Below are 22,626 nucleotides of genomic sequence, written 5' to 3' on the forward strand. Positions count from 1 at the left end.
AGACATTCTACGCGCCGGACTCATCATCATTGAAGCCTGGTTCGGGGGCTACTGAGGGAGTCCTGGATTAGGGGGTCTCCGGACAGCCGGACTATATCCTTTGGTCGGACTGTTGGACTATGAAGATACAAGATTGAAGACTTCGTCCCGTGTCTGGATGGGACTTTCCTTGGCATGGAAGGCAAGCTTGGCAATACGGATGTGTAGATCTCCTCCCTTGTAACCGACTTTATGTAACCCTAGCCCCCTCTGGTGTCTATATAAACCGGAGGGTTTAGTCCATAGGACAACAACAATCATACCATAGGCTAGCTTTTAGGGTTTAGCCTCTACGATCTCGTGGTAGATCAACTCTTGTAATACTCATATCATCAAGATCAATCAAGCAGGATGTAGGGTATTACCACCATAAAGAGGACCCGAACTTGGGTAAAACATCGTGTCCCTTGCCTCCTGTTACCATCCGCCTTAGACGCACAGTTCGGGACCCCCTACCCGAGATCCGCTGATTTTGACACCGACAAAAGGGAACACCGTCTCGACAAAGTACATGTGCCTCGAGGTGTACACACGATAAGTGACAGGATCATAGCACCGGTAACCTTTGGTGTTAGGAGGGTAGCCAAGGAAGACGCATGGGACGGATCGTGGTGCGAGCTTGTGAGGCGTGGTGGACGCGGTGCTAGGATAACAAAGACACCCGAAGATGCGGAGACCATCATAGGACAGTGGTGTGCCGAAGAGAAGGTGGTGAGGGGCGTAGTTCCCCCAAGGGAGACACGGATGAATGTTAACTAAGAGAGTGGCGGTGGCGAGAGCATCGAGCCAAAACCGAGCGGGCACGTTAGAGTGAAAGAGTAACATGCGAAGGCGGTCATTAAGAGTGCGGAGAATGCGCTCGGCACGGCCGTTCTGCTGTGAAGTGTATGGACAAGTCAGACGAAAGATGGTGCCGTGAAAGGCGAGAAGCGTGCGGAGAGCGACGTTGTCAAACTCTTTTCCATTATCTGTCTGGAGTGCGAGTATGGGGCGACCGAACTGGGTGGTGACATAGGAATAAAAGGCGGTGAGTGTGGCTAAAGCATCGGATTTACGACGAAGGGGAAAATTCCACACATAATGAGAATAATCATCTAAAATCACCAAGTAGTATAGATAGCCCGTGTTACTCGCAACGGGAGATGTCCAGACATCACTATGAAGTAATTGAAACGGAAAAGTGGAAACTGAAGAAGACGCACTAAAGGGAGACGAACGTACTTGCCTAAGAATCTGACATAAAACGGTGTGGTTGGGGTGACCCAAGCGAGCGTGTCAAAGGTCAACGTCGGCGGCAAGGGCGACGGGTGTGGAGGTGGAGGCGCCGGCGTGCACGGGGTAAAGCTCATCGGGACTGTCACATCGATGAAGGACCATCCGGTTACGGGCATCTTTCACAGAAAAGCCAACACCTTCAAATTCGACAGTAAGTGGGTTCTCACGAGTAAGACGACGAACGGAAACTAGGTTCGTGACTAATTCAGGTGAAACAAGAACATTAGACATAGTGATGGGTGTGGAAGTGGAGGGAAAACTAGTGCTACCGATGAGTAATAGGTAAGGAGGAGCCGTTGCCGACGGTGATACGAGTGGGTGTGTGAACGGGAGTGGAGGAGGTTAGGTTACCGGGATGAGCTATCATGTGCGCAGTAGCAGCTGAGTCCATGTACCAGTCGCCTCCACCGACAGAGCTACTCGGCGACGGCGCGGAGTGCTGCGTGGCGAAGAGGGTGGGATCCCATGGCACAGGTACCGGCGACGGCGGAAGGCCCCCGTAGGGCGGCGCCGGGGCGGGCGGGCCATAACCACCGAGGTGCAGCGGCGCAAGGAGGGCGCTGTAGCCGGCGCCGGTCGACTGCTAAGGCGCGCCGATGAACCCTTGGTGGCCCGCGGGAAGAGCCTGCTGGTAGTCCCCCCCCCCCCCCGGCGCCCGGGGTTGGCCGCCGCTGCAGGCGGCGACGGCGGCCGCCACGCCAGTTGCGTCGGCCCCCTCCTCCTTGCAGCAACTGCTGGGGAGGCGCGGGTGACGGCAACGGGTAACACCCGGCGGGTGCGGTAGGACGCGGCTGGGTCGGCGTGGCTGGTGGAGCGGGACCACCACATGTGGTGAAGTAGCCCGGATGATCCATCGACGGGGCGGGCGGAGCATGGCCGCCGGTCATTGGCGGGGCCGGCTGCATGTAGGTGAAGGGAGCCGGTGCGTCTGCGGACATGTAGCCGAAGAGAGATGAAGCGGCAGGAGACATCGCAGTGGCGGTGACGGCGTCTAGGGGAGGAGGCATGACGGCGGCCAGGGAGGAGCGGCGGCGCGCGTGGGGATGAGCGGCGGCGACGGCACGGACTAGCGGTGGCGGCTAGAGGTGGCAGCGGTGGCTGGGTGCGGCCGCGGCGGCTAGAGGCGGCAGCGACTGGGTGCGACGGCGGCGATGGCGGCAAGGACCTACGGCGGCGGCGGCGCATAGAGGATAGGACGCGGCAGCGGCAAGGACCAGCGGCGGCGGCTGGAGAGAACCGGCGGCGGCGGCGGCGGGTGGAGGGAGCGGCGGCGACGCGATGGAGGAGTGGCGGCGGCGGCTAGACTAGGGTTAGGATCGACTTGCGATAGATACCATGTAGAGAGATGTTTTGCCAATACAATAATTGTTGTATTGATGAGGTGCTGGTACACGTATATATAAGTGTAGGGTAGACCTCAACCTCAACTATACACAACTAGGAAATGGGTCACAACACGTAATACATGCAACACAAATTACAACTCAACATGATACATGTTGTGTTTGTTTAGGACTAAGCATCGAGTTGTAAAATACATTAACACTGGGAGACATCTAAAGAATTCATTAGCTTGGTTAGATGAGCTGGTTAGTGCTTGTGGGCTTATTCTGACCAGATGACAAAAATTAGTGGAGAAATAATCTTCCCTTTAATATTACATAGAGATAGAGAGTAGAGATAAGTGTTTTGAACTAAGGTTGAGGAGTAGCAGATTGATTCGCACGTGCTACAATGCGGCTGCAGCTTGTTTTGCCTAATATTGTTCAGATAATCCATGTTTATTCCCATAAACTGGTCCATCGATTGTTAGACCAGTACATAGCAGCAAATATATTTATTTCTCCCAAGTTCATAGTGCAAGTCCATGAACTGTCAATATGCTAGCTAGGCGAAGAGTGTCCCAGCCATGACAGTGACGGCTTCTCCCTGAATCCGCACTCGCCGATTCGCAACATCCAGCTCCAGGTATAGTGTCCCGCTCCTTGGAGATACCTGATGATGAAATGAACAGAAAAATGGAAATTGACATGATAGTTTGGTTGATTGAGCGCTAACTGTAGCATTTCCTCCCCCCCCCCCCCCCCCCCCCCCACACACACACACACACAAAAAAGGAATCACTGTAGTAAATGATAGTAGTTCACTTGTCGAAAACATATTAAGCAACATTATATTACCTGAAACGCTATCAGTTTTTGCTTCCCCAGCTTTCCACCCCAGTAGGGTGCCAAAACACAGTGTGCACTGCCACATACAGGATCCTACAGAAATTTTGGGAACAGGTTATGGATTTGCACTATGAACTAGGGTGAAATGGTTAAAGCAGCTTCACTATCACTATGTATTAGTACCTCATCAATCCCAAATTTTGGGCAGAAGAAGCGTGTGAAGAAGTCATAACCCGATCCAGCAGGCGCCGGTGCTGTAACAATCACACCTCTGCCGGCACACTTTCTAATTTCTTCGATGTTAGGAAGGACATCGGCGACCTCTTTTCCTGATGAAAGTTCAACCTGAAAGCCATGCCAGATTCTTTTGGTGAATCTAAAAAACACAATTCTTTACTTCAATTATGTTTCTAAGTTAGTACTAGGAAATAATTTTTAAAATCATGGTTATGCACGCAAAAAAAAGAAGAAGAGAGAGAGCGAGTGAGATAAGAGACAGTACAATGAGGTCGTTGGTGGTCACTGATTTGTGAACACTGACGACGGGCGCGCCGTTGAGCGTCTCCGGGATGGACGGCAGCTCGTCGGCGGGCTCGCAACCCACATAATCACTCATGGGGAAGTCCAGCTCAATGAACAGCTTCCCCTGCTCCTCCGCCTCCGGTGCAGGAACCTTCTTGGCGGTCAGGACCCCGGACTTGGTCGCGAACTCAACCACGCCATGGCGCTCCGCGAGGACAGACGTGAAGAGGAAGTGGGCGGTGGCCAGCGTCGCGTGGCCGCAGAGCGCGACCTGGAAACGACGGCGTATACGGATCAGCTGCGAGCAACGACGCTGATTCAGCGGGTGCCTGTCAGGTGGGGGCTAGGCGGCGACCTCGGTGACGGGGGTGAACCAGCGGAGGTGGAACCGCGGCGTGGCGGCGTCGGCCGCGCAGGACGAATCACGGGAGAAGAAGGCCGTTTGGGAGAGGTTGAACTCCACGGCGACGGACTGCATCCACCGCCCGTCCCCCGCGGGAGCGGCCGCGTCGTCCTCCAGGAAGCACACCGCGGCCGGGTTGCCCTTGAACGGCTGGGCCGTGAAGGCATCCACCTGCGGCGTGGACATCGGTTCTCAATCGAGCCAACAAGAGAAAGAAAATGGAGGAGAAGAGAAGAGAGCACTGACCACGACATACTGGATTCCTTTCTTGACCATGGCCGCTAAAGATCTGAGCTGCTCCAAATCCGTGTGTGTGTGTGCCTGCTAGTGATCTGTCGGTACGGACGTGCACCGGAGGAGGAGCAGGTTTTTATAGGACAGCAAGTACTGGTGCTAGTCAAATCAGCTGCTGATGGATGGGAGTTGGCAGAGCAATAATCATCAGTGACGATATGGAACTTGCAGGCTTCCTTCCTCAACGACGACATCTTACCTGCCCGAAGATAATTAGAGAACAACAATAGAACTGGCGAAATTCTTACCACCTAGGACTAGGCACAGACTGAAGCAAGACTTTGTGTTACCCGGCTGGGACCATGGTTTAGAGCATCCATAGCCGGACTTAACAAATTCGATAGGTGGACAGCTGCTAGACCCGGCCCTGTGTCGCTCCCCCGCGGGGCGGCCCGGGCGCGAAACCCTAGCCGCCGGAGGTCGCATCCCCACCACCCCTCCCTCCGCCGCCGCCGGCGAGCACCGCCGGGCAAAGCCCGCGCGACGTCGGCGGCGGCGGGCCTTCTCTTCCTCTCGCCTGCTACAGGAGCTGCGCGGGGCTGCTCCCCTGGGCTGAGGAAGGCGCTGTCGGGCGCGAGCGCGGTGCGGCATGCGCCCGCTGGAGGCTGGGCGGCGTGGCGTTGCGCGCTGGAGATTGGGCGGCGCGCGTGGACTGAGGGGCGCCACCATGCGGGCGCGCGCGGATCTGGAGAGCCGCAGTCGCGGCGGCGGGTTGGCGCGTGCGTCTGCGAGGATCGAAGCGGCGGCGACGCTCCATGGGCAGGGGTCGGGCCCGATCCGGGTTCGCTGCGGGGCTGCGGCGGTTGCCCTGTGGCGGCGTGGGTGGCGCGGATCCGGCGCGGCCGCCGGCGCGCGAGGTGGAGGGGGGAGTGCAGCAGCGCGACACGGATCTGGCGAGGCCTCCGGAGCGCGAGGTGGAGGGGGGTGTGCAGCAAGATGGCGCAAATTCGGCGCGGCCGTGCTGAGGGCGTGTGGGGAAGGCCTAGGTGCTCATCAGTTCGCTGGTCGTCCGCAACTGCTGGCTGCGTTTCGCGCCATGATGCGGTTGCGGTTCGCACTCGGCGGCGTTTGGCGGTGTGGTTGGGTGGCCGCAGTTTGTTCCGGGGCGGCGAGTGCGCTTGTTGTTCTCTGCGCAGGGGAAGTTGTGGGAGATGAATGGCATCCTTGCTCGGTGTTGCATTCTCTTGATGGTGGTTCGGTAAGCTCGACGCTGCTTTGGATGAGAGGACGAGATGGTGGTGGCTGGAGGGAGAGGAATGGCCTTGCTGCGGTTGTTGCATCCTTCGTCGGGAGAGGAATGGCCGGCAGGCGTTGCATCCTCGAGGAGACGAATGGCATCGTGTTTGGTTGCATCCTTCTGATGGGAGACGAATGGCGCTGCTGGGGGTTGCATCCTTCGTCCAGTGGGGGCCGTGGATGCTAGGTTGGAAGCACGTCGAGCTTACCGGGGAGGTGCGGTTGGCCGTGGAGGCAGGTGTAGTGGTTCGGTGTGTAGGCTGATCGGATCCTAGGTTCGGGCTAGGCAGGTGAGACTGCCGGCGAAAGTCGTACTCCGGTTACGGCCGGAGTCGTCGATGGCGGCGCTTTCACGCGTCGCTCCCTCGTTGGAGGCATCGATGTAACTGCTCTCATCTTTCCTTTCCTGACGTGCTCCGGGAGAAACCCTTGATCTAGTTTAGATAGAACGATGGCGGCGCTATTCGGCGTCGCGTTCTCTCTTGGGGGCATCGTTCTGGAGGTGGATCCAGTCAGAGGGACCCGTGGCTCTTGTGGATGTGTGTTGTTTGCCGAAAGGCCTTGTTTGTATGGTTTTTGGGTCCGGTTTCTTTTATAAACTGAACCAACTCTTTTTCTCCTGATCAATGAATTTGGTAGATCTACTGCCAACATTAAAAAAAAACAAATTCGATAGGGTCCGCGGACGCGTCTGAGCATGTGCACGAGCGCATTCAAATAGGCTCTCATATTTCGCTCCTGACATCCACATATATTAAATTCGGTCTCTTAAATTCATGCACATTGATTATAAAAAGCAATGTCTCATGTAAATAATAAATGTTGGTACCAAGTATAGATAGTCTTTACACAAATTTTATTTTAACTGCATAACTGAAGCTTTAGTTCCTTGGTTTTCATTGTAGTCAACATGTGCTCCACAAGATCATTGAGTAGCTGCGTATGCACCTGATGATCTCAAAAATTTCGATGCATCTACAGAAAGTTTATAAGCTGAGCTGCATCATGACTTTCGGGATTTCAATTTGTTCTCCAGGTGCTTCAAAATCTTTGGTTTGGGCTACACCATCATCCTCATCCTCGACAATCATATTGTGTAGAATAACACACCATGTCATCAGCTACCACAAAGTTTCTGATTCCCACATCATTGCAGCGCTACACAATTTCCCCAACGAGTTTGAAGCACACCAAATGCCCTCTCCACATCCTTCCTAGTCGCTTCCTGCATTGTTGTAAAGTGGTTGTGTTTATTGCTATGCGGTTTGGATACGGTCTTCACAAACGCCGGTCACTGAGGATAGATACCATCGGCAAGATAGTATCGCATGTTGTACTCTCAGCCGTTGACGGTGCAGTTGCACGGCGGTGATTCTCCATTGCAAAGCCTCTTAAACACCGAAGATTGTTGAAGTACGTTGATTTCGTTGTGAGAACCCGACATTCCAAAAAATCATGTCAAATTCATAAAGTCATGTGATGCCATCGCTTCTAGTATGATGGTGGCCTATCAGGTGTGACCTTGATACATTCCCCGCAAACCTTGGGGGCAGTTCTTCCACTGACAATGCACGCAATCAATTAATTCGAGCATTCCTGGAAACCCCCTTGCCTCTCCAATAGCCAACAATTTTTTCGTGTCCTACGCATTTGGTTCTGTGAGATACTTAGGTCCAAACACCTCCACCATGGCTCAGGCAAACTTGACAGTAGTCTTCAAGAACGCGCTCTCCCACACCCTGCCCATCTCACTAATGACATCTGCAGCAGTACCAAGTGCAAGCATCCTCAGAGCAGCCGTGCACTTCTGCTTGGCAGAGAAAGAGAGTTGTCCACAACAATCCCTTGTGAGCTTGAAGTAGTCGTTCTGTGACTCCACTCCCTCCACATTGCGCAAAAACAATGGTTTCCGCATGCGAGAACCGTGAAGAAACCATGGATCATCTGGGAAAGTAGGATTAGGAGTAAAGTAGTCCCTGTGTAGTAGCTTTGCTCCGGACACCCTATCCCGATTGACCACTCTTCTCCCTTTGATTGAGCTCTTGAAGTTGAGAATATGTACCGCTTGCCGGTCCATTTCCTCTTGCATGCTCATGAGCATGATCATGTCCACTTGTTCGTCCGAATTCAAGGAATCAAAGAACTCATCTTGAATCATTTGATCAATCTCCATCAGTCCATACCCCTCGTCCGACGAATCATCAGAATTCATCGGTTTCCCTAATAAAATCACAAAAAATGCGGTCAGACAATGTGTCAAACACATCAAGCGCAAGGCGGGACCATAGAGTTGTCGAACGTGCAGGGTAGCGTCTGGGCTGGCGACGATGTCCCCCGCGGCGAGGACGGGAGAGAGGACTACTCTGCCGAAGCTGGTGGCGCAGAGGCTAGGAATGGCCGCGGAGCGCGCGCGGTGGCGGAGCTGCAAGACGGACGACTCAGAGGAGGAAGAAGAGAGGAGATAGCAAATGGATCCAGCAGGTCTTGGGGTGAATTTGGTGTAATTTGTGAAAGGGTGGACTGTCGGGTTCGACGTGACGAGCGTGCCCGGGCGTCCCATATCCGTCTCATATTTGGGATGGATATGAGGGGTACCGGTCAGCACGGGCGTTTGAGGCCTGTTTGAACCGCCCGTCTAGGTCAAAATTTCACGACCGAGCAATGACCGAGTGGCTCGCCCAAACGTATGAGGTAGGGTTGAGGCGTCCAGTTGTAGATACTCTTAACTTAGGCTTTGGTCAGTTGTAACATTGTGTCTGTTTCGTTGCCAATAAATAACTCTTTTTTCTCTCATGACGTTGAATGGTCTTTCTTGCTGAGATTAGTCGTGATAAGAACTTTGGCGAGCCACAAACTACTCCCTCCGTTTTTAAACATAAGTCTTTGGAGAGATTTCATTATGGACCACATACAGAGTAAAATGAGTGAATCTATACTTTAAAATACATCTATATACATATGTATATTGTTCATAGTGGAACCTTTACAAAGACTTATATTTAGGAACAGAGGAAGTAGATAAATTTGTAAAGAAGAATGGACGTTTGACTTAGAAACTCCCCCTTAACCTCCAAAATCCCATAAGCTCTTATTCTATATCTACCCCAATTTCCACTAAAAAAACTAATTCCACACACATTTATTATATTTATTCCTTATTGAATATTTAGAAATTTGAAAATTCACTTCTTTATTTGATTAATCTAGGATCCAGAAGAAGTAATCTTTCTTTAATCCATATCTTATTTGATTCATGTTTTAGTATATGAATACCCTCTATACACACATGAAATAATATTTACAGAAATCAAATGAGTTGATTTATATATTAAACATGAAATTCTTACTCTTTCTATTGTTTGGAAAGATCGTATACACGATGTTCCTCTTTCTTTATGTTTAGTATATGAATACCCTCTATGTTTTATTTATATATTAAACATGAAATTCTTACTCTTTCTATTGTTTGGAAAGATTGAATACATGATGTTCCTATTTCTTTATGTTTTAGTATATGAATATCCTCTATGTTTTATTTATATATTAAACATGAAATCCTTACTCTTCCTATTGTTTGGAAAGATCGAATACACGATGTTCCTATTTCTTTATTTTGTGATGAGTCGTATGCTTGCGAGAGTAACAACATTTTTGTAAAAATTCTAATTGTCCAGATATAAAGCTCACGCTCGTGAGAATGTTTGTTATGCGACGCAAGGTATAACGTCGGATCCACCCGTATGAATCTTGATATTGTATCGTTTGCCACGTCGTCAAAGCAACCATTCAATCTTTCTCTGTCAATCGCGGGACTGACATGGGGGTGGCGGGGTGACTATATAGCCCGAAGGAGCTGGAAATGTGTGCCAGTCTTGTTGGCCATGTCTCTCATTTCGGCTCCGCATCTTCCTCTTTGTCCGCTTCCTTGCCGCCCGCACTGTGTCATTCTTGTTCTTCGACAAATCGCTCGCTGTCATTAGGTGGTGGTCGGATTCGATAATCTTGCTGCGCCATTGCTTCAAACTTCGAGGTGCATTCCCTTCCACCAACCAATTTCTCTCAGGTTTGTATCTATTACAATTGTATCGAATATAGTGTACAAGATAGGTTATAATTAGACTTGTAGTTGTATTGTGTTTAAATAGGACATGGAGTCGTGTCCTAGTAGAACACTTGTATCATATGCCTCTCATATATAACGGAACTAGACACATGATGTAACCTATGCCAACATAATAGCACCGGAACGCAGGGGAAGCCGGCGGCATGTGCCGGTGTCCAGGGCGACCGGGTGCGGTATGTAGCGATGTCATGGGAAGGAGCGCCCATAGTCAAGCCCCGGGAATGTAGCCATATCGGTGAACCTCATTAACAAATCTTGGTGTCATGCTCGTGTGATTGCTTGGTCTTGGATGATCAACGGTATGCCTCGAATTCATTCTAATAAATGGTATCATGAGCTAGGTTGTCCGGAGGTTGTTGGTTGTTGATCCAGAGGAAGTACTGAGTTTTGAGATGCAGGCGTGACTACGGTGTGATTCTCGCCGAGATCGGGAAAAGCAATCGGAAGCGGTAAGAGCAACTCCAACGGGCCGACCCAAACGGACGGCGTTTTTGTTCGCTTTTTGTCCGTTTGGGTCGGCCGCCCGCCCGCCGTCCGCCCTCTTTTAGTTTTGGGTCGGCAGTGCACCCAACGGGCCGATCCATTTTCATGACCGCGCGTGTTTAACATCATGCCGTCGCCCTAATTTTGACGCTCCAGCACGCGGGAAAGGTTCGCGCGCGCTGGTTTTGGCGCTCCAGCGCGCGGGAAAGGTTCGCGCGCGCGCCGCGGCCGGCGCTCGCTATAAAAGAAGGCGCTCCCTCCACACTCTATCGGCCGCCCATTCTCGCCGCCTCTACGCCACCATGTCGATCTGCTACCTACGCGCTTCGGATTTTCGCGGAGTCCGCGAGCGCCGCTCCGGCGCCTTCTCCGCCGAGATCTGGTTTCGCGAGAAACGTCTTGTCCTCGGCACCTTCGACACCGCAAAGGAGGCGGCCCGCGCGCACGACGCGGCGGCGTGGCGCCTCTTGAGGCCTCGTCGGGATATGAATTTTCCCAACGTGTCGAGCCAGTGGGCGCAGGATCTGGCGCCTCTCCTGCGGCTTTTCATCGACGAGGATCGTCGTGTCCATCGGAGGCGGCAGCGTCGCCTCGCCATCGCAGAGAAGGACGTGGAAGCCTTGGTGCTGTGGCCAGGAGGCTACCCGCAGGACACCGTCGACGAGCGCCAGTTCTATAAGCAATTGAGATCGGAGAGGGACGCGATGAGGAGGGAGTGAGCCGCCTATCGGGAGGACACGCGTTCGCGGAAGCAGGCACCTCAATTGAAATTGAAGCTACAAGAAACATCAGGTTGGGACTTTGAAGACGAGCAGCTTGCTGACGCCTACCTTCAAACGTCGGAGGAGGACATTACCGAGTCGGAATCAGAAAGCGACGAGCAGTGGTCTTTTTTTTATCTGTGTATACTAGAACTATTTATGTATCCATTTTAATCTGAAAAAATGGCCAGCGGCATCGACGACGTAGCAGGCGGGCGAGTGTGTGAATCTAATGTGGCACCGACCAACGGGCCCGGTGAGGAAAGAGGGCGAACGCGCGCGTTCGTCTTGTGTCCGCGCCGACGCAAATCAGTTTTAAAAATGGATCGGGAGTGGGTCGGCAGGCGGACGAAAGCGGACGCGTGTCCGTTTGGGTCGGCGCGTTGGGCCGGCTTTTTTGTCCGCGTCAATCCAAACGAACTACCATGGAAGAAATGGGTCGCCTCATTTGTTGTTGAGTCATGTTCGTATTTGGTTCAGCATCTATCGGCGAGACCGAGTCGCTTGGCGACTTGCGGCAGGCGGAAGCAAGAGCGGCAGCCCTAGCAGATAGCACGTGCGGCGACTGACGAGCGTGTTGGTTGTGGTTTCGAGACCAGGAACGTGCGTGGCAGGCTCTAAGGCCCAGCTGGGGCAGTCAGGCCCGAGGCCAGGTGTTAGCGCGCAGTGTTTTGTGGCTAGTTGCAGGAGCAGCCACGGTGTGGACCGTACGGGAGGCCGATGGTATATGGCGAGGACGAGCTGATCTGGGAAGCTTCATGGCGTGAGATTTGTTAAAGGAAAAAATGTCAGGTACATGGAGAAGCTAAGCATGAAAAGACAAGAAAAAAAAATTGTGTGGTCAAGTTTTCTGCACGGATGTTTTGTTTCTTTGGGTCAAGTTTGCTGAGGGCTTCGTGTGCGTACAACCAGGCCTGACACATAAGGCTAGGACGAGCCTCGAGTGTGTCGTGCAGGATCATGCAAATACAGGGCGTCAAGTAGTGCACGGAGTTGTGCGGACTGACAGGACACGGAATGGAGCATGGCTGCAGTCGGATAATTTCGGCTGGGTCGGACTGGATAGTCTGACGGATCGACGTGAGTCGGTTGGAACAGAAGACGATGGTGGGATCAGCGACAGCGACATATGAGCGTGATGCTGGTGGTGACCGACTTCTGGGGCGTGGAAACACGTGGCACAGGGCCCGAGTGCTTGTGTGGCTTCGACAAGGCTATGGCGCGGGGTTGATTCAAGACGGTGCACATGAGAGCTTGAAGTCGACGAGGCGCGAGGGTGGACTGATCATCTACCATGGAGTCATATTGAAGGTGGAGCTGGATTGAGGGGCTATGGTGTAAGAATCCAGAGAATCGAAGCCTATTCAGCAAGGGGAAAAAGCGAGTGACATGCAGTTCGGACTGGAACCCAGTGGTCTGATGAAAGCGTGAAACTCATCATCGGTCGGTGATGATCGATGGTACTCCGCAATGGAGGTTGAGTGGTGTGGGTTCGCGACCCTTGAGACTCGACCAGGACAGCGGAGGCTCGACGCGGTAATAGCGGCGAGGCGTGCGGTATGCACGGGACATGGAGACGGGCCAGGGATCTGGTGGTCATACATGTGGTGAGACAACTGTGAATCTGACTCGGGATGACTACAAGCAACGGTGAAATTTCTTCAAGTTTCAGATAGACGATCAAGAAAGGAGCGGTGATGTTGAGTTCAGGTAACTCTTATGTGTGACACCCAATATGTGAGTTGTTCACTTTCATGCACGTCAGTGATCAGTATGTGATGACGTTGGACTGATACTCTGGAAGTTGGGAGCACCTAGAGTAATAAGGAACTTAATTTTGCTCGAGCGTTGACTGTGATCAAGAAAAGAAGGGACTACAAATTGCAGGTGGAGTCACATGGAGTCTTTGGAGTAGCAGCGGTGCTCATGGGATAAACTCAAGTCCAATATACATGAAAGTTTGACGCATGGAAAAATTCAGGGTGGTGGAGTATATTCACCAAGGTGGAGTTTGTTGAAGTTGTGTCGAATATAGTGTACAAGATAAGTTACAGTTGGACTTGTAGCTGTATTGTGTTTAGATAGGATATGGAGTCGTGTCCTAGTAGGACACTTGTATCCTATGCCTCTCATATATAGCGGGGCTAGACACACGATGTAACCTATGCCAACATAATAGCACCGGAACGCAGGGGAAGCCGGCGGCATGTGCCGGTGTCCAGAGTGACCGGGTGCTGTAGCGGTGTCATGGGGAGGAGCGTCCATAGTCAAGCTCCGGGGATGTAGCCATATCGGTGAACCTTGTTAAAAAATTTGGTGTCGTGCTCGTGTGATTGCTTGGTCCTCAGATGATCAATGATATGCCTCGAATTCATTCTAACAGCATCAGCTTTGCTGGGGTCGAGAGAGTGAGGGTTTGCTGAGGGGGTGGTGGTGGTCTCTCGACGATTCACTCCGCGGTGAGGTTGCGAGGGGAAAGGAATATAAGGTGGCATTGTTTAGGTGGTGCCCCCATGGTAGAGGTGCAACCACGGCTCGTGACAGGATGGTGGGTGCTGAGTGACGCGGCCATGACTAAGGCACAATGACAGGTCATGACGGAATGATGAGGGTTGGGTGGTGTGGCCACAAACACAATGACACTGTTCATCCTGTCATTGATGTCGCTCATTTGCTCGGTGGGTGACGGTGTCCCAGAATTGGGGGTAGTAACCCAGTCGGCCTATAGTCCTCAGATGGGCCGGTAGGCCCTCGTTCTCTTCAAGGTGGACTCCAGTTGCTACACGATGGATTCAGACTGCGCCTGCCGAAGACTTGACGTATACTTCAAGACAACTCTTGTTGTCTCCATATGTGCCCTTGGATACCGACTATGTAACCTTAGGTGCCCTACCTGGCGTGTATATAAACCAAAGGGTTTAGTCTTTAGAGTGGACCGAATCGCAATTACATTCACCTAGCCATTGGGTTAGAACACAACTTACGATCTCGAGGTAGATCAAGCTTGTATATGATACACCTCCATCAATATAAACAAGAGCAGGACGTAGGGTTTTACCTCCATCAAGAGGGCCCGAACCTGAGTAAAATATCGTCTTCCTTGTTCCTGTTATCACCGATCCGAGATCCCCGGCTTGGGACCCCCTATCCCGAGGTCTGCCAGTTTTGACACAGACACTAGTGCTTTCATTGAGAGTTCCTCCATTAAGATCTGTTGGGAAACGTTGCATGGAATACAAAAAAGTTCTATGCACACGCAAGATCTATTAAGGAGACGCATAGCGACGAGAGGGGAGAGTGTTTCTACGTACCCTCATAGACCGAAAGCGCAAGCGTTTAGTAACGCGGTTGATGTGGTCGAGCTTCTTCGCGATCCAACCGATCAAGTACCGAACGTACGACACCTCCGCGTTCAGCACATGTTCAGCTCGGTGACGTCCACGCCTTCTTGATCCAGCAAGACGGCGAGGTAGTGGATGAGTTCCGGCAACACGACGGCATGGTGATGGGGATGGTGATGCTATCTCCGCAGGGCTTCGCCTAAGCACTACGAAAATATGACCGAGGGTGTAAACGGTGCAGGGGGGCGCCGCACACGGCTAAGAGATTATCGTGGTTATGTGTGACACCCCCTCCCACATATATATAGATGGGGGTGAGGGGAGAGGCCAAGGGGCGCCCCAAGTAGGGCCGAATCCTACTTGGGGTCTTTCCCAAGTGGTGCCCCCTTACCATATTTGCCGGAGGGGGAAGGAAAGGGGGGAGAGGAAAGGAAGGGGGAGGCCGACTCCCCCCCTTTGATTCTCTCCCCAAGGTACGCGTCCTAGGAGGGACGCGTCGGCCCCTTGTGGGCTGGTGTGCTTCTCCCTTTTGGCCCATATGGCCCATTAACCTCCGGGGGTGCCTGGAACCCCTTCCGGTGACCCGATTTCTACTTGGTACATCCCGAAACTCTTCCAGTGTCCAAATATTATCGTCCTATGTATCAGTCTTTACCTCCGGACCATTCTGGATCTCCTCGACATGTCCCTGATCTCATCCGGGACTCCGAAGAACATTCGGTCAGCAAATCATATAACTCATATAACACTATATCATCAATGAACGTTAAGCGTGCGAACCCTACGGGTTCAAGAACTATGTAGACATGACTGAGACACCTTATCGGTCAATAACCAATAGCGGAACTTGGATGCCCATGATGTCTACTACGCAACTATACTCTTGTAGACACGTGTTGGGCCTTCAAGCGCAGAGTTATATAGGACAGTAGCAATTTTCCCTCAAGTGGATGACCTAAGTTTTATCAATTCGTGGGAGGCGTAGGATGAAGATGGTCTCTCTCAAGCAACCCTGCAATCAAATACAAGAAATCTATTGTGTCCCCAACACACCCAATACAATGGCAATTTGTATAGGTGCACTAGTTCGGTGAAGATATGGTGATAAAAGTGTAATATGGATGGTAGAAATATATTTTTATAATCTGAATAAATAAAAACAGCAAGGTAACAAATAGTAAACGGACACAAAAATGGTATTGCAATGCTTAAAAATGAGGCCTAGGGTCCGTACTTTCACTAGTGCAATCTATCAACAATGATAATATAATTGGATCATATAACCCTCTGTAACACCCCGGTGTAATGATGCTACAGTAATCCATGAGATCAAGCTAACCATTTTGCTATAACAGTGCTTAGTCACTTTAATCAATATTCCATTTCAAATTCCAGTTGAATTCAATTTCAAATGCTGAGTGAAATTCGAAATTGCTCAAACATGAAAACTAAAATGTTCATCTTGTGCCATATAATGCATAATTAATATTGATGGTGAACCAACATTTTTGCAAAGTGTTTAACTGGCCTAAACTATTTGAAATAGAAGTTTAAAAAGATAAAAATAAAACTAAAAGAAAAAGAGGAGGTGAGAGAGAGAAAAGGCCCCTAACCCCCCGGGCTAAACCCAACAGGCCATGTGGCCCACTCCCACTCCCCTGTCGTCTCCCACCTCCCATTGTTCGACCGACCGGGCGCCTCGGCGTCGCCCGACCACCTCGCCGGCCTCGCCGGGAGAGGATAAGGGTGACGCCTCAGGCACCTCTCCCACTCACCTCACCACTTTCCCCGCTCCGCCTCTCCCTCTTCCCACCAGATTCCTCCTCGCCTCCCCCTCGTTCCCCGTCCACCTCCGAGCGCAGTCGTCGCCACCCTCCATTGTTGTCGTGGCCACCGGCGGCCCCGCGCCCGCTGACCCTGTCGGTGCATTCCGCCGGGGTCGACTCCTTTGACTGGCGCCCTCCGCCGGAACCGGCAAGCACCGCAGCCGCCGTTCGTCCTCGTCCCCATCTCCGGCCACCGCGACGCCGCCGTCATCGATTCGGCCTTCCCCTACGCTCCCAAACTGCCAAGGGCCATCAGCGTGCCGCTCAGTGAACCCCTCTTCCTTCCCCATCTCTCTGGCCGCTCTCGCACGCTCGCCAGCTACTTCCTCCGTAGCGCCCGAACGCGCCGCCGCCCGGGCACGTCGCCGCCCGGGCACGTCGCCGGTGTGTCTCCGTCGACCATTTGGTCATAGGCTGATGCCCAAGCGCTCACCACGTTGCGTAGTACCTCCCACGCCCCTTTAGTTCGCGCTTCTGCGCACTGCTGCTGCCGTTGTGTCGGTCGCCCGAAAGCCACCGCCGCCCCACTCGTCGCCGGCGCGGTTCCGGTCACCCCCGAGTCCAACCGACCACACCACGCGACGCGGCATCGAGCCCGCGTTCGAACGCGACCAACCACGGTCGTTTTGGAGCCCTGTAGCACGATCCCCGTCCATGCCCGAACTGCCGTCCGCCACGCTCATCGTCAGCGATGTTCCGGCCATTCCCAGGCCCAAACGTTGGTAGCATTCGACGCGCGAGATCGTCAGCTTCCGAACGCGCCTAACCACAGCTCAAATGATGCACCATAGCGCGATTCCGGCCATCTCGGGCGTTCAGCCGCCACGGATGGCCTCGCCGGTGTTGCTCCCGCGCCGGCGCTGGCCTGGCACTGGCGGGGCCCGCCTCTCGGTCGCTACCTGTGTGCCCCCTAGACCCAGTTGACCACGTTGATCATAGTCAACTATGCTGACTGGGCACTCAGTGCCACTGACACGCGGGCCCTACCGCTTAATCATCTAACTAAAACGTTTTTTATAATTAAAATTAATTAATTAATTAATGAGTCACTGATAGGTGGGGTCCAGTAGCTAATTAACTCTGATTAGTTAAAATAAAACACTGTTAGCCCCTATGTCTATGACAGTTGAGACCCACTGGTCAGTTTGACCTGGTCAGCCGCCCTGTTGACTGCTGATGTCACTGTGACGTCAGGCTGACGCAATAAACCTTTCTGTAAATTATATTTAATTCCAAAAAAATGTTTAAAACTTTGAAAATTTATAGAAATTAAACCGTAGCTCAGATCCAAAAACTTTATACATGAAAGTTGCTCAGAAAAACGAGACGAACCCAAATACGCTACCCACATACCTGTCAGATGCCTCTAACTATCTGAACATGGAACATTCCCCCTCCGGTCATCTGTCTGACACAGGTCCGGAACTGGGAAAACATTCCCGGTTGTTTTCCCCCTTTACATATATTGTGTAGCCATACCTTAGGTCACACCCGGCACGACATATTGCCATGTTATGCTTTGTGATGCTTTGTTTGCTTTATATTTATTATTTCTCCCCCCTCGTCTCTCCGGTAGACCCCGAAACCGATGCTGATGCCCTTGTGATCGACCACGTCGACGACGACACTTCTTCCTTTTCAACAGAGTTTCCAGGCAAGCAAACCCCCGTTGATCATTTGGATATCGCCCATTTCTTTCCCTCTCATGCTTGCATTAGAACTGCTACTGCTTTCTGTATGATCCTACTCTGATGCATAGCTTGTTTTTGTTACCTGCTTAATGTTACCTAGCTGCTTATCCTAAACTGCTTAGTATAGGTTGGTTAGTGATCCATCAGTGACCCCCACCTTGTCCTTGTTGCCCTGCTTTATGTTTGATGTCTCGATCAACATGATCGACGTCCAGGCCCCGACACCGCACATCACCCCCTAGTTGTACGACTCTGCAGAGTTACTATCAAGTGCCGAGGGTGACACCTCATACATCACTCCTGATGAGATCTCTGTAGTGTAGCTATTCGGTCGTGGTCATCGAGGGTGATTTCCTCCTTAACCACTTCCGATACGACTCTGTCGTGCAACGCCTCAAGTGTGAACCTCGAGGGTGGTTCCTCTTATGTTCACCTTGATGATTACATCGGGTGGAATCCACCAAAGGTGGTTCCTCAGGGTGTCCCTTGGTCTTAGACACACAGTTACTATGGTTACTATGACTTTACACTGAACCATGTTACTAAAGACGGGTCAGCCCTGAGTGGTACCCGCGCGAGCTTAATTGCGAGTGATGTGGAGTCGGGTTGACCCAGGAGGTGCCCGCGAGATACTTACGAGGCATGGTCGGGCATTCTTAGCCCTTGCCGCAAGTACTCGAGACGGGGCGACGGGGTCACATCTTTCGTGAGTCTCTGCTCGTGACCGCACTACCAACACACTTACGGTTTGGATATTTGATCCGAGGGGCCTCTGGCTTGATAGCACTAACCATCACGTGGGCATAGTATGGCCATTCCGCGTCGTATACATCAGTCGAAGCTTCATAGACGCCAACGACTGAGCGGCGCGCGCCGGGTTGGATTGTGTAAGATCCTACCTTGTTTAAGGAGGTAGCTAGGTCTGCTCACCGGCCACGTACGCAACGTGTAGGAGTTCCCGGGGAGATGGCCCATGACCCCTGGGGGCATAGTCTTAGTCTGGCGTGCTGACCTCTCTATTAAGCCTAGGCTGGGTCGCAGCGTATTGTTTGGCCGAGGCCGGGCATGACCCAGGAAAGTGTGTCCGACCGGAGTTAATCGAGCATGGTGGGTAAGTTGGTGCACCCCTGTAGGGAAGAAAACATCTATCGATAGCCTGTCCTACGGTAACGGACACTTGGAGTTGTATCCCGATCGATACAACTAGAACTGGATACTTGAGGTGATAACTGGATAGTATGGCTCCCGGATTGCTTTCTCACAGGGTGTCGAGAAAAGATCTCTGGCCGAGGTTGATAACACTACTACTACTTTACATTATGTTGATCTGTACTCTTCTATATGCTACAAGATGATTGAAGATGCTAGTCTTCAATAGGCTAGGCTTTCCCCTTCTCTTGTGGCATTCTGCAGTTTAGTCCACAGACACAACCCATTTCCTTTGATACAGATGCATACTTAGTTTAGATCTGAGGTAAGTCTTGCGAGTACTTTGGATGAGTACTCATGGTTACTTTGCTCCCTCTTTTCCCCCTTTCTTCTTTCCGGATGTCACAACCAGATGGTGGAGCTCAGGAGCCAGACGACACCACCGACGATTGCTACCACACCAAGGGTGCCTACTACTACATGGAGGCCGCCGACGACCAGGAGTAGTTAGGAGGCTCCCAGGCAGGAGGCCTTGCCTTTTCGATCGGTGTTGCTTTTGTGCTAGCCTTCTTAAGGCAGACTTGCTTAAATTATGTCTGTTCTCAGATATTGTTGCTTTCGCTGACTCCTGTGTATTCGAGCTTATGTATTCGAGCCCTCGAGGCCCTTGGCTTGTAATATAAAGCTTGTATTATTCTAATTGGTGTCTAGAGTTGTGTTGTGATATCTTCTCGTGAGTCCTTCATCTTGATCGTACACATTTGCGTGTATGATTAGTGTACGATTGAATCGAGGGCGTCACAAGTTGGTATCAGAGCCGACTGCCTATAGGTAGCCCCCTTTCCAACTCCTTGGCTGAAGTTGAGTCTAGTCACAAAAAACTTTTACTAACATGGTTGTGTGTCTTACGGGCCCATGTCGCCATTGGGTGGTAGTAGGATCTTTTACTCCTCCTCTATACTCTGGGATTCTGATCTCTCTTCCATTCGGGTTAAACGAATTTACTAACTCTAACATTAGGATCCTGTGACCACATTCACCCCAAAGTTGGATAAGCCATAGTTTTTCCTTAGAATAGTATTTTGAATAGTACACACACTGTCGTGTTGACTACGAAGTGGTATCCATCGTACCTCTTTCATTATGCATGTTTCATCATGAATGATCCTTGTCTTTGCAAATGCTCATTGCTGAACTACCCCCTGTTACATGTTAGCAGGATGGTTAGACCCGCTGGCCTTGACCGTGGTGTCAACGATCCACCACCGCCCGAATTCTTTGCTGGAATGATGCAACAATTTGAGCTGAACCGCCAGTTCATGGAAGAAATGATGGCTCAGTTTCCTCGTCCGAACATGAATCAACAGCCAACACCGGTAACTCTGCAGGACTTCATGCGCCTCAACCCAACTATTTACCACAGCTCAACTCAGCCCCTTGATGCTGATGACTGGCTCCGCGACATCATGTATGAAATGGAGTCTGCTAGTGTGGCCCTTGCTAGCTATGTCACCTTTGCATCATTCTTTCTGAAGGGTCCCGCTGCTCAATGGTGGGACAGCCACAGGCGTACCCTACCTACTGGAACGGTCATCACTTGGCCGGATTTCCAAGATGCTTTCCGTGCCCGCTTCATTCCTCAAGGAATCATGGACAAGAAGAAGCGCGAGTTCCGCAACCTCACCCAAGGCAACAAGTCTGTAGATGCTTATCAGCGGGATTTCTTGGACTTGTCCCGTTATGCTGAAGAAGACATTGCTACTGATGCTCGTAAACAAGAGAAGTTTCGTGATGGACTTCACCTGATATCAAGCTAGTGCTCCTAGTGCATGACTTTGTTGATTTCGCCACCATAGTGAACAAGGCTATTCAGGTTGAGACTGGTCTTCAAGAACACCAGGGATCCTTCAGGTGCAGCCATGACGTTGGCTCATCTTCGGGCCCATTAGCACAGAGGCGTCGGATATGGATCCCCCACAGCATGTATCGTCCAACTGCACCTACACCAATACAGTCCTATGCTGCACCTCGTCTTCCCCCTCCACCGCAGAGGCAACCTCTTCGAGCTGTACCACCCCAAGCTCCTACTCCCAATCCCAATGATGGTCTGTGCTTCAAGTGTGGCCTTCCAGGTCACCGTTCCAGGAACTATCCTCAGAATCAGAATCAGCTGGCTCTACCTTCTAATGCTCGTGGTAACAATCAACCCCGCAACAAAAATGCCCGACCTTATGGTCGTGGGCAGGCTAACAACATTGATCTGAATGAAGCTCAAGACCAGCCTGCCACTGTGATGGGTACTCTCCTTGTTAACTCAGTGCCGCCTTCTATTTTATTCGATTCAGGAGCATCACATTCATTTATGTCAGAAAAGTTTGCATACACACACGACATTCGATGCAAGCCCATGAACACTCCGATAGTGGTACGCACCCCTGCGGGCCGATGTCAAACTACCATGATTGGTCGCGACGTTCCCGTTGAGATTGAAGGGTTGGAATTCCTTATTTCACCCATTATTCTCGAGTCTTCCAACACTGACCTCATTCTGGGAATGGAATGGTTGAAAGCACATACCGCCTCTATCGTTTGCACCACCAAAGGCGTTCATCTCCTACATCCTTCCGATGAGATAGTAAGCTACCATGCTCAGATTGTTCAAAATGCTGAAGCACGGCTTTATGTCTTGAATGCGTTGAACGCAACACCTCTTGAGGGAATTGAAAAGGTTCCAGTTGTTTGCGACTTCCTAGATGTGTTTCCAGAAGAACTTCTAGGAATACCCCCTGCTCGGGCTGTCGAGTTCGTCATCGACTTGAAACCAGACACTATTCCTATTGTCAAATGACCCTACAAGATGCCGCCTCATGAGCTCCTTGAACTTACGGAGGAAATCAACAAATCTGTTTGCAAGGGTTTCATTCGTCCAAGTTCCTCTGCTTGGGGAGCACCTTATCTTTTCGTCAAGAAGGACGGAACAAACCGTTTGGTCCAACACTACCGTCTTATCAACCAAGCTACAATTCAGAACAAATATCCCCTTCCTCGGATCAATGATCTGTATGATCAACTGGCTGGTTCATCGATATTCTCTAAACTTGACTTGAGGTTGGGTTACCACCAGATCCGTGTTCGTGAAGAGGATATTCCAAAGACCGCATTCGTCACTCGTTACGGTTCTTACGAGTACACCATCATGTCTTTTGGCTTGACCAATGCTCCAGCCACATTCTCCTGTCTGATAAACTACATATTCATGGATTACCTCGACAAGTTCGTCGTGGTCTATCTGGATGATATCCTGGTATATTC

At 51.4% G+C, this 22,626-nt stretch overlaps 1 protein-coding gene across 1 annotated transcript; it reads right to left on the reverse strand.

The window, feature by feature from the left end:
• Nucleotides 1-2,942: 2,942 nt before the first annotated feature.
• Nucleotides 2,943-4,862, reverse strand: LOC125548251 (uncharacterized isomerase BH0283-like). Its single transcript, XM_048711905.1, has 6 exons — nucleotides 4,657-4,862; nucleotides 4,363-4,581; nucleotides 3,988-4,278; nucleotides 3,669-3,830; nucleotides 3,495-3,578; nucleotides 2,943-3,309 (listed from the first exon to the last, which is right to left on the reverse strand). Exons 1-6 carry the CDS (start codon nucleotides 4,684-4,686, stop codon nucleotides 3,202-3,204), a joined length of 894 nt encoding a protein of 297 aa, XP_048567862.1. The 5' UTR covers nucleotides 4,687-4,862; the 3' UTR covers nucleotides 2,943-3,201.
• Nucleotides 4,863-22,626: the final 17,764 nt, after the last annotated feature.

The sequence above is a fragment of the Triticum urartu genome, chromosome 3 (genome assembly GCF_003073215.2).
Source record: "Triticum urartu cultivar G1812 chromosome 3, Tu2.1, whole genome shotgun sequence".
NCBI classification, from domain to species: domain Eukaryota; kingdom Viridiplantae; phylum Streptophyta; class Magnoliopsida; order Poales; family Poaceae; genus Triticum; species Triticum urartu.

Excerpts from the sequence above, each read along its gene's own strand:
- LOC125548251 (XM_048711905.1), bottom strand. The coding sequence starts at position 4,686 with ATGGTCAAGAAAGGAATCCAGTATGTCGTG. Across the intron at positions 3,579-3,668 it reads CAAAATTTGGGATTGATGAG|GATCCTGTATGTGGCAGTGC; the intron begins GTACTAATACAT and ends AAATTTCTGTAG. Across the intron at positions 3,310-3,494 it reads AAAAACTGATAGCGTTTCAG|GTATCTCCAAGGAGCGGGAC; the intron begins GTAATATAATGT and ends TTTCATCATCAG.